Genomic DNA, 12,333 nt, shown 5'->3' on the forward strand with positions numbered 1-12,333 from the left:
AATTTTTCACACTATTCATGTGCGAAAACGTTTCAAGGTAAGTTCGTATTTACTCAAAAAAAGTTGTTTTACTACAATTTTAATGTTATTACAGAAAAATTTGAGTTGTGTATGATCACTTTATGCACATTTATTAATAAAATATACGTAAAAAACAGCATCTGGTTCTCTTACAGCGTAGACAATTGCGGCTTTGTAACATAATAAAGTTGGTGTACTTGACACAATTTCTCATCTCTGTACTATTAAAAAACAAACGTACTAGGAAACCGTTCTTTCCTTAAACACTCTTAACGACATTAAGGAATATTGTAAGTAAAAGTTTTAAAATACGCAAAAATTACAACTGTTTATACTTTTAAATTGTAGATATATAAGATCGACTTAATTCTGTTTTTCACTTCTGTTAAATGTTTTTAAATTTACGCAATATTTAATGGAGTAAAATCGATTTTGGTGTCTTGGCACGTAGTGAACGAGTTGGTATTTGTTTTTATAAATATACAGAGTTAAAAATAACTGTTGCGAGTTATTTTTGTACGCTTCGTAGTAAGTAAAGTTTACTGTTGGTGTTCTCCAGACGTTTGAAATTTACACAAGGAAAGCCTCATTTTATCAAATATAACGTATAAAAATACGTATAGATTATAAGTGTTTCATCCTTCCATCCTTCGAGCACTAACATGGCCTTTCTCTTGTCTATTTTGGGTTTGGTTAAGCCACAGATGGGTTGGGCGTTTACATAAATGTTACATAATTCTATGGTCTTAACCATTGGGTAACATAATCATTCGTTTTTGTTTCTGAAGTGCTACTTAGAGGAACGTTATGTTTGTCACCTGCTTTGTACGTTACGCATGTAATTGATAAAATAATGTAACGTACTGTACTCTGTCCTGTATATTATTCCTTAGTACACTTAAATGGGTATTTTTACGTATATTTGGAGGTGGGTATTTTAAGTTTGGCATAAACAATACGTATGTGTGTCAAGGACTGCTCACCCTTGATCTACAGTATCAACACTGCTCTAGAAAGCCATTGAATAATAGAGACAAAATCATTAATAGTTACTACTGTTATCGTTACGTTATCTCGTTTACTTTAACCTAATTTCTTTATCTTTCTATAGGATCTTAAATGTTGCCTGGAAAGTCGATAAACTTATTGCTAGTTGTTTATTTATCATTATATTTTTGAAGAAGGTGAAGTGATGCTCGAAACTGTACACGTAAAACACGAGTAAACAATAAAACGAGAAAGACAGGCTTTACAACGTTACGTTACGTTATTTGTGGCCAACGAAAGAAGGCAATTACAAATAACATCTTGTTTGATTGACCAGACGTAACATAACGTAAGATATGCTGCACGTAGCCTAACACAGGCGATCATTCTGAAGGTGTGACGGACAATCGAAAGGCCAGATTAGAAAGTGACCTTTATATAAACGTATCTAATAATATTTTCATTTTCATTTGAAAAACAAATGAAATCATTTGATAAGATGATAAACGAAAAGATAAATTTATCGCTATTATTTACAGCAAATATCAAATTAACGCTTCAAACGAAAGAGAAACTTTAATAACTGTTACAGAAGTTTCTCTTCTTCATTTTCTGTGTAAAAGGTTTATTATCGTTACGCATTTTCCTATATAAATTTATATTAAAAACATTATTTATAAGTAATTTTTAGCGTTATAATAATAGTAATAACAATAATTAATCGATTAATTCTTAATTTCAGGCAGTCAAATTTTAAATTTCAGAAGGAATGCCGTTTATCGGAAACCGTAAGTTTTTAATTTTCATTTTATATTCTTATTTCTATAAAGTATCGAAGAATAGCAAAATCTCAAGCGTATTATTTATAATATAAATTTTGCTAAGCTTTCACCGGGATAGCCGGATAGTCGAGAGGGTAAAGAGATGATAATCGAAAGGATAGTCGTCTATTAAGAATTTGAGTAAATTTCACAAGTGGTTTCTCTGTATGTATGCCTAAAGAGTAGTGACACGTATATGCCTCCAGATCGACATACTCGTCCATTGCATGGTATACACAGGTGCTCGGGGCATAGCTGCACCCCTTCTAGGGAATTTTCTCGAGTAAATCGAAGTGACAATAACGAGTGTACGGGACATAATCATACGCCTTGTGCCCTGTAAAAACGAATATTTTGGACGAGTGAATTGTAGGTGTAAATAAAATACAAGTATCCATCCTACAACACGATACTTCTACGATTCGGTAATTCGAACACAACTTCTGGCTTCCAAAATACACAATATGATTCAATTTGCCAATCACAATAACTGTCCATTACAATCTCTTACTCAGTGTTTACAGTTTTTACATCCGACAAGGTTTACCCAGCATTCCGCTGGCACCACACCGTTATTTAAATTTACGGAGTTACTTCGCGTAACAATTGCAAAATGTTCTTTAAATTTTCGTTTTACATTATTTATTTCTTTATACACAATTTTTACTTCATTAACATTAATTTGACAATTATTAATATTACAATGCAAAAATACCCGGGAAGTATTGACCTTTAAAAAGGTACTGCGGCGAGACGTTCCGACAGTCTGACCTCCAACTTCCGTTTAATCCCTCCGACGTAAAAATTCGGGACTCCGCACGTGCATATCAATCTGTACACCACTCCTTCCTCCTCCAACGGATCCTTTTTTTGCTTAATGTTACCTATGGTGCCAAAATGGCGGCTCGTCTCTGATTCAAGGAAACAGAAGAAAGAAAACAGTGGTGACGCACGTTCTAACCTAACCTAACCTATTCTAATTATTAGGTTAGGTTAGTTTTTAAGCCTCCGTAAGTCAGAAAAGAAGGAAAATTCGAATTTTCGTCTACTTACAGTACAGTTACAGTACAGTTAAGTAAGGATATATACTATTAATTATTTATTGAACGGAAATAAATTATCGATTGCGTTAATCAACAAACATATTTCTCTTGCTAACTAAAAAGAATAGAATCCTTTGTTCTAACTTATGGAACGTAACCCTATGCTTCGCGTTAGTCCTTTGTTTTGTATAGCACGAATTCGCATAACACGGCCCTTTTTCGGACGGTATCTACCGGGTTACACGAGGGATACCTGTACAACAATTACGTAATTTAAATAAGTTATACTAAAAATTAATTTTATTTGTTATAAATTCTGTCAATATCGTTAAAATCATCAAATTATTATCACTATTTACTTGCTGATAACATAATTTCTGTAATTTGATTTTGGTTTTGGTTTGGTTTATTGTTTTTGTTAGATTAAAATAACATAATATCAGGTCAGTCCATAAGTCCATGCGCATTTTTATGACCTTGAGAAAAATCTCGTTTTGCTGTTAAAAATATCAGTCTAATGTGATAATTTTTACACTGAAGTGTTAAATTGGATCTCATTCATATAATACTGTTCAGAATTGAAAGCATTTCAGTTGTTTATTTTTGTTAAAATGGAAGTAATTCACGAATACAAAAGACATGTTTTATACTTTTTATTTTTAAGTGGTGAGAATGCTACAAATGCAGCCAAAAAAAAATAAATAAATACTGTACATAATCAAATTGTAATTAGTGCAAGGACTGCGCAGAAGTGGTTTGAAAGATTTAGAAACAATGATTATAGTGTGGAGGATAAGGCTCGTACTGGAAGACTCGTTGACTTTAATGATGATGCTCTCTCTGCACTGGTTAAAGCAGAACCATCTTTAACAGTTGATGAAATTGCGGAACGTTTAAATTCATCCCACGGAACTGTTCATACAACAAACCGGAAAAGTTTCAAAGCTAGGAAAATGGATACCACACGAACTGTCAATAGCTAACCGACAACAACGTGTAAACATTTGCACGTCTCTTTCATCCCGCATTGCTTTAGAACCTTTTCTTGGTAGGCTGGTTACTGGAAACGAAAAATGGATCTAATAATGTGACAAGAAAAAGACAATGGATGGATCGCGACAAGCAGCCAAAACCGACTGCAAAAGGTGGGTTGCATCCAAAAAAAATTCTTTTGTCTGTTTGGTGGGATATGTCCGGTGTAATTCACTTTGAGCTGTTAGAACCTAATCAAACAATTACAGCTCAAATGTATTGTGAGCAATTAGAGCGTTTAAATGAAAAATTGAAAAAAACAATCGACCGTCGTTAGTGAACAGAAAGCAAGTTCTCTTGCAGCATAACAATGGAAATCGTGACTTCCTGTTTAAACCGGATCTTAATGCTTAGTTCATCGGGACCTCCCTTCCGTATGATTTTTATATCTGGTTTCTAATTTCATGTATCTACCTCCACTCTCGAGATTAAGGAAGGACAGACAAACGGATAGTGGAAATTTATAGGTATACAATTTTTTTCAAATTGTAGCGCAACAAGGTCCTCCAGTGGCCAAGCGGTTCCGTTCCCTGAACACTGAGAGTTCGGTCGTAGAGAGGACGGTTTTCTCCACGTCTGTAACTCATGATTAGGGGCCAGTTACCTTTAAAAAGACCTTTTCTCTAGACAGATCGCCCAAGTGTTGCGTTGCCGTGACTTAACTAAATAAACAAACAAGCAGCCCAACAATACTTATTAACGATAAGTGTTATACTTAATTAATTTACGTGTCCACCAGTGACCGAGTGGATAAAACTATTGAACACGCTAGCGAATTGATGAGGTGTGAACAGTGGTTTCATCCACTCTGTCGAGTTTTTCTATGGTTAATAGTCGTGTTAAATCAATAATAAAATGAATTAATATTAAAAATCTACAAGTATCCCTGTTTGATCTTCCGATTTAACTAACGCCATAAGCCTAATTTCTATTATTTATATTTTAAAGATATTAACAATAACATTTGTGAGGATAATGAAAATACTCAAAAGGTAACCGTTTTTAATGTAAAATATTTTTATAGGTAATAAAATAAGTTATAACATAATATTTGTTATATAAAACCATAGTTAATTTTTTAGATATTTTGCGATCCTGTTCACGGACAAATCAGTTTCAATGGTTTATGTATGAAAATCATAGACACACCAGAATTTCAAAGACTACGTTCCATCAAGCAGTTGGGATTTCTCTACACTGTTTATCCAGGAGCTAACAATAATCGCTTCGAACACTCTTTAGGGTATGAACATTTTAATATTCAAGAAACCTGAGATCAGCAAACAGGCCACTAACCTGTTGTTTACACAAAATATTAGTGCCCGTCGGTGGGCCAGAATAATTTAGTATCCTAAATATTTATGTATAATTCTAGAGTCGCTTATTTGTCGAGAAAATTTCTTCTAGAATTAAGAAACAATCAACCGGAATTAAATATAACGGACCAAGAGGTAAATTGCGTACAGGTTGCGGGACTTTGCCACGATCTTGGTCACGGTCCATTTTCTCATTCGTGGGAAAGATTTATGAGGAAGTGCAGAAAAAAACGTAAAGAAGAAAGCAAACCGTGGAATGTACGTTAACACGTTAAATATCGAGCAATTTCTAAGCGAATTGTGAATTTATATCCATTTTAATTGCAGCACGAAGAAGTATCCATTAGGATATTTGATTATATTATTCGAAAATACGAGTATGAATTGGAAGAGGAATTTCAAAGATATAATATAGACAAAACGAAAATCAATTTCATCAGAGATCTTATGAAAGGAAAACCTGTAAGGAAAACCATATTACATCTTTTCTAAAATACGCTCTGTTTACCTAATTAATATTTCATTTACAGACCTGCGATGAGCGGGCATTTTTGTTTCAAGTAAGAATCTGTTTGTTTATTTATATATTTATTATTGATTTTAATAAATACGGTATAACCTCCGAATAGCGGACACCGTCGAAACACAGAATTTTATCTGTTATTTAGTGGTAAACATAATAGATGTCCTGTTTGAACGGTCTGGGATTGTAAAAATGCCCGTTAAGTAAAGGTGTCCGCTATTCGGGAGTGTTTGTTAATGGAGTTTTCGCTGCAAATAAGCATTAATGATTTCTATGTGTATTTTATAGATTGTGAATAACGAAGAATCGGGATTAGACGTTGATAAATGGGATTATTATCTTCGCGACTGTCTGTATCTCGGAATCAAATGCGGATTCGAATACAAACGTCTCATGCAGTTTGCAAGAGTAAATGATGTCGATGGTAAAAAGGTCATCTGTTTCCGTGACAAAGTAAGAAATTTACTATTTAATTAATGTTTTAAAAAGTAAGGAAAATTACCGATTGGGTGAGGGAATTCACCAACACTGAGGCCTGAAGAGCCTAGTGCCGGTAGTGCCAGGTAAAAACAGAAGTATCTGGGATACTGCCCATCTAATGATCCATGGAGGCAGTTGCAGCCTCTTAAACAGGGTCCACACAGGAACCGAAGTAAACAGAGGGAAAGTTTGTCCTCGAATGCATGTTATCACGGAGCCTTCGTGGTGGCAACCTAGTGCCTATTTCGCAAAGACACAACTCGTTTTAACAATTTCTGTAGACATTACTCAGAAAAATTTAATTACACGCATTTTCTTAAAGGTTGTAAGTGCTGTTTACAAGAATTTTCTAACAAGAAGTGAATTGCATCACGCTGCTTACCAACATCGCATGAACAGAAGAATAGAAAGAATGTATGTTTTTTCTAATATTGATAAAATTGTGTAGAATAACCGAAATAACACGGCTATTTTACAAAATTTCAGTATTTTCGATGCTTTATTAGAGGCGGATGAAAGAGTTTTAGCGCCTAACGGGTAAGCTGGTTTTTTATTTGTGTTTTGAAATAATGATTATTCTATATTCTTAATTCATTTTCGCTGTAGTGAAAATTTCCAGTTCTACAATTGGACTAATGCAGTGAACAGGGAGGAAGAAGATATTGCATTGACAATGAGAAACTTCTGCATGATGACTGACAGCGCTGTTTACGACTCTCTCAAATACTCAAAAATAGAGAAAGTTCGAAACATAATAGATATAGTAGAGAGACGCTTTCAAAATTCTAAAATATATCAGACGGTTTCTCATTGGTCCGTTGCCGAAAAGCCTGATAAGGTAACTTTAAAAATAATTATAACTCATATAGATTTCGGGGTATTTTTCCCGTATCTAACACCTTTTTTTTTTAACTCTTTCCGCCCTGTGGGCACTAAGAGGGCCTCTTATTGCAAGCCATTATGGGTTCGGCCAGGCCCACAATGGGGCGACCGGGTGGTGAGGGACGGGGCCCGACATAACCGGACGGACCACCCCCCGAAAAATTCCTGGGGATTTTTCGACCCGTCGGGATTCGAACCCGGGTCCCCCAGAGCGATAGGCTGCAATCTTGACCGCTCGGCCATCCGGCCTCGTATCTAACACCTAAATAGGGACAAGTTTCTCAGAGAATACCTTCTAGGGGGCATCTCCACTCTCGGTGATTGCCCTCCTAGTGCCATTGCCTAATCCTATCACTCTGATCTAAGCGGCACGTGTTATGATTATTGATAATCATAACAAATGCCGCTTGGATGGCCAAGGCGATCGAGAGATGCTATGAGAATCTGAGATTAAATTTGGGCAAGCAATTCTCTGTCAGATTTTAGTAGGCAATTAGACCTGAATATATCGACCTTCACCCAATCTTTCCCGCAACGGGAATTGGTATAAATAGAAAGATCCTCTAAGTGCCCACTGGGCAGAAAAAGTTAAAAATTGAAATAAAGTGGAAAACTATAACTTCATTTAGTGTTTTTTGGCACAAAACTAAACTAAAACGAGAACACTTTAATAGTCGCATGCATATTTCATGTACACGTTTTTCATTTCAGAAAACTGTAAAAGCGGCAATTATAAAATGTGCACAAGAATTATCTCCGGAGGAAAAAAGAGACTTTTATAAAAAACATGGAAGTGATTTTGAATTACACGAAGAAGATTTTAAGATTCAGGTAAATAACACTAGAATTAGAAAGTATGCAATTAAAATTACACTGTAAAATATACATAAATATGAAATTTGTGTTATTTTTAATGTATATTCAGGCCGTCACTTGAACATTTATCTAGATTCAAAACAGGTCTTTCCAGTATCGAGCACGTGTGCGTGCTGTTCCACAGTCCTGTAGGAAGGAGTAAATCATTGAGGGGCTGCTACTTTTTCTATTTTCTATCTAACGTGCTAAAAGCAAAAGCGTATATTATGTATTGCATACAGGCACTGCCGAGCAAGATGAGGGAGGTTAGCCATCTCATAGCCCCTGTATCTATGGATCTGTCGTGCGATCCCTAAAATAATCGAATGGAATTAATTTAAGACGATTTACCATTATGTATAAATAATCTATGAGTGTAGCAATGACAACATGGCAATAATTGACACAAAAGGTGGACTTTCTTTTGCTAGAGAACATCTTCAAAGCGATGCGTTAAGAATCAAACATGACATTTCTGGTATCGCTGTATCATAAGTCTTTCTTACGCATCCAGTTCGATAACAATAGTGAATATGCTGGCTAGGCATGTAACGATTTTTTTAGCTGACCCACAAAAAAATTTCAGAGTGGTCATGTGTGGAGTACGTGGTGGTCATGGAATGTTGAATTTATTGTGTAAATTCAACATCGTGATGAACCTCCACTGAAATCGCTGTGCGGTATGTTTGCCTTTTATGATGGTTTCAGATATCAGAGAGGTGGGTGCATGTCATGGCAACGTAATATCCTGTTATCTAAAGCCTACAAACTTAACATAACAAATACTGAAAAAGAACTGTTTTGCCTCTGGAGAGATGCTTAAGTGAAAAGCAAAATAAATTCAAAAAACACAGTTAATGATATCCACTTTATGTATTTCACTATTATATTATACGAGGTACTCCATAAGTCTGGAACTATATGCATTATGTTGGTATTTGCGTATGCTTTTACAGGTAAAGCACGGTGCTGAGTAGGGAGAAACGAAGTCAAGTTGTTTCGATAGTGGCGATCCACATACAATCGGCGCAAAGTCGCCGAAGAGTTTAACAGGCAGCGTTAAGACTGTTGCGTGTGATCGAAAGTCTGGATGTAACCTGTTAATTTCTTCCACGACATCATATTGACTGGGGTACACAACATCATAATAACTCGAGTTCGACTCTCCTTACTCGGCACCATCATTTCCTTGTAAAAGAATGAAGAAAGAGCAACATATTTCCCGTGGACCTAGTCTTACTGGGTACTCCTGTAAATTGTCATAATTTCTCTGAACTTATTTAGTTATTAAGTATCAATATCTTTATTCAACGCTGTCTGTAAAGATTTTTCAATCCAAATGCAACCAAATCTGACATGATGACGTTTCAAGACATATAGAAGACATTTCCAAAAAAATATAATAAAATTAATAGCAAAATTTTCCACTATTGCATCTGTGATGCTGCAACAACAAACTTTATTTGTTTAAGACATTCACACTACACAGAGATCGTAGATGCGGAGGACACTGTTCAATATGGTTTTCATTCTCTACGTGCAAGTTCTGAAGGCAACTGTCGCTGAATTTCTGTAATATTTCTAACATGCAGAGTTATGCAATCTTTCGAGGCTGGTAAATTTGCAAAGTATCCTCGATAAAGTACACTTTTTAAGACTTTATGATCCAAATCGCCAATAGTGCCATAGTGGTGAATTTCTATACTTATTTGCAAATGTCTTCCACATGTCCCGAAATGTCACCAACCAATTTTGATTATATTTGGGACTACTAAATTGCTCTCCAAACAGCACCAAATACAGGTATTTCAATTACAAGATCGTTGTATGTACCATTCCCAGAATGCCCAACGTTTTCTGTTATACTAATATTAAAAGTTTAAATAATGAAAATTTTTGACAATAATTATGTATTAAACATTATTTTTTGTGTTATTAGATAATTTCGATTGATTGGGGCAAGGGTGAAGATAATCCAGTTAGTCGTGTCTACTTCTTTTCTAAATATAACATGAATGATACTTGGAAAGAAGAGCGAACTAATTGGATGACTCCGAAAACATTCAGAGATGTAAAACTTAGTGTTTTGTGTAGACGACACGACGATATGACATTCGAAAAATTAAGAATTTGTTGCGAAAAGTACGATGCAATGCACACTTAATGGCATCTTTAAACCTGCGCAACGAATTTGCGATAGTTATAAAATTAATTCTCATAAGTTAATATATTATAATTTAAATTATAATTCTATTATATTCTACAAAACTTATTTCATAAATTTCAGTGAAGAGAATGCGTTAACTTGTATACATGCCATATTCAATTAAACCTGTGAAATATTTCAATGTAAAAGTCGTTATATTACAATTCTGTACATCTGTACTGTACAATAAAGTATATACTGGTAAATAATTAATCATTATGCTTACTATTTTAATTTTACTGCAAATCAAGCCACTTACAACGCGTTAAAATACTTTCATTCGCCCATCAGTGGCCGAATGTATAAAAAAACTGAAGTACTGTCGTGGGTTCTCGCCTGGGCAACGGGCTGCACACGTGGAATTTTTCGGGTTTTCTTTGTGTTAGTAACACCTAAATCGGGGCCGGTTCCTCGTAAAAGACCTCCCGAAAGGCATTTTCCCATCAAACCAAATACTTTATTCGTGTACAATACTGTAATACTGGATAGCTATATTACTGTATGTATAAATTATTATTTTCAATAAATATTTAATTAATTATACATTTTTGTATAAATTTAATTATTTTTTTAAAATTTTCTACCAAAAGATGGCGTTACGTGTAAATACAGAATGTCCTTGCTCTATGCTCCTCAGTAGAGTTAATGTATCAGGTTGCCGATAGCTGGCGTCAGAGTCGCTGTTAGGCGAGAAGAAGTTGGTTTATCTATTTGGTTAATTACATTTTTTAATTTTATATCATGTATAAAGAAAGAAAAAAGCGTATTTGGTTTATAAAAAATTAATAACATGATAATTTAATTACAGGTGATGATGTGGATAAATATTTAATTTATCCGGGTTTTAAATAGTGATCTGTTTAAAACTGTTATAACTAATATCTCAAATACCATAGTAGAGATAACAGAGACTTATCACACTGCTACTGGTAACATAAAAATGACACTTCTTCAGAATGCAATCTTCTATCATTTTATGTTATCTTTAGCATTGTGATAAGTCTGTGTTATCTCTACTATAGTATTTGAGATATTAGTTTCAACAATTTTCAAGACAAGAAGCTCTTTTATAATGTTAAAAACTGTTAACAATATTGCTATATATCGTGAATGAAAGTTTTGTACATAATGTTCCGTGTGTAATATATCTGTTCAATAAATAGGTAATGGTATAATAAGTAAATGAATTTGCATTTTACTGTTTTATTGCATACGTATGACAATAGAATTAGGAAAACCATAGCTTATCTTCTGATACATTTAAATAATCGTAGAAATTTAATTCAGATAAAGACAAAGTACTTTTTAAACAATTTATTAACTTTAACGCTACATAAAGTGTTCTATACAATTTTACTTGATTTAGTGTAATGAAAAATAGTATTTGGAATGAAATAGTTTTGTATTTTTGACACGAAAAATTATATTTCTTATGATACATTGGCTCTGCATATTTTGGTAATTTATATAATATTCTGCACTATCAAAAGTAGAATATGAATGAAGATTTATTCATGGCCTACTACACCTGTCCTTTATTTTTATAGGTTCAAAATATCACTAACATGCCTTTTTTCTAGCCTCCATGTCATCACTATCACTGTCAATATCTAATAATAATGTCTGAACTCTTACCATCCTACATTTACCTATTTTATTTGTCAACCTTTAACTCATCATCCTCTAATCATCTCTAAGTTATTATGTGCCTGTAAATATGTTGAATAGGTTGTCTAAATAGTTGGAATTTCCTCTTTTTCCTCCAACAACCTATATTTGAAATCCAAGAACTAAATCTACTGAATTTAATCCCTTTCTCTAAGCTGTTCCTAACTTTTTTGGCTCAACTTTAATCTCTCTCCATCTCATTAATAAACACAATATAAATTATGAATAACATATATCATAGTTATTTTCTCACTGCAAAAGAATAGTTAAGAAAAAGCATTACATCGATGGAAATTTAACATCGTCTCAATGAGTTTGGCTGAGGACAAAAAAACAACAGTATAAAATAACGAAAACAGAGATGAGAAATTACTATAAAGCAGCGTTTTCCAAACTTATTGGTCACGTGACACTAATAAGTATGTAAGAATACGGGCCAGATGGCCGAGCGGTCAAGGTGACACCTTACTGTTCTGGAGGGACCAGGTTCGAATCCGGA

General features: G+C 34.2%; 1 protein-coding gene across 2 annotated transcripts; it reads left to right on the forward strand.

Moving 5' to 3' along the window:
• The first annotated feature begins 1,568 nt into the window (after positions 1-1,568).
• On the forward strand, positions 1,569-10,210 carry LOC136987333 (deoxynucleoside triphosphate triphosphohydrolase SAMHD1-like). 2 transcript variants are annotated; one of them, XM_067285064.1, is made up of 13 exons: positions 1,569-1,624; positions 1,751-1,796; positions 4,853-4,896; positions 4,987-5,147; positions 5,280-5,478; positions 5,548-5,682; positions 5,751-5,780; positions 6,032-6,196; positions 6,546-6,637; positions 6,710-6,760; positions 6,830-7,061; positions 7,817-7,936; positions 9,900-10,210. In XM_067285064.1, exons 2-13 carry the CDS (start codon positions 1,778-1,780, stop codon positions 10,122-10,124), a joined length of 1,473 nt encoding a protein of 490 aa, XP_067141165.1. In that variant the 5' UTR covers positions 1,569-1,624; positions 1,751-1,777; the 3' UTR covers positions 10,125-10,210. The 2 variants fall into 2 exon arrangements, with proteins under 2 accessions (XP_067141165.1, XP_067141166.1); XM_067285065.1 differs by having other exon boundaries at positions 1,613-1,631.
• Positions 10,211-12,333: the final 2,123 nt, after the last annotated feature.

Source organism: Centruroides vittatus, unplaced genomic scaffold (genome assembly GCF_030686945.1).
Source record: "Centruroides vittatus isolate TY-2023 unplaced genomic scaffold, ASM3068694v2 scaffold_149, whole genome shotgun sequence".
In the NCBI taxonomy this organism is placed as follows: Eukaryota; Metazoa; Arthropoda; class Arachnida; order Scorpiones; family Buthidae; genus Centruroides; species Centruroides vittatus.

Coding starts and splice junctions, on each gene's coding strand:
- LOC136987333 (XM_067285064.1), top strand. Junction 4,897..4,986: donor ATAATGAAAATACTCAAAAG/GTAACCGTTTTT, acceptor TTAATTTTTTAG/ATATTTTGCGATCCTGTTCA. Junction 6,761..6,829: donor AGAGTTTTAGCGCCTAACGG/GTAAGCTGGTTT, acceptor TTTTCGCTGTAG/TGAAAATTTCCAGTTCTACA.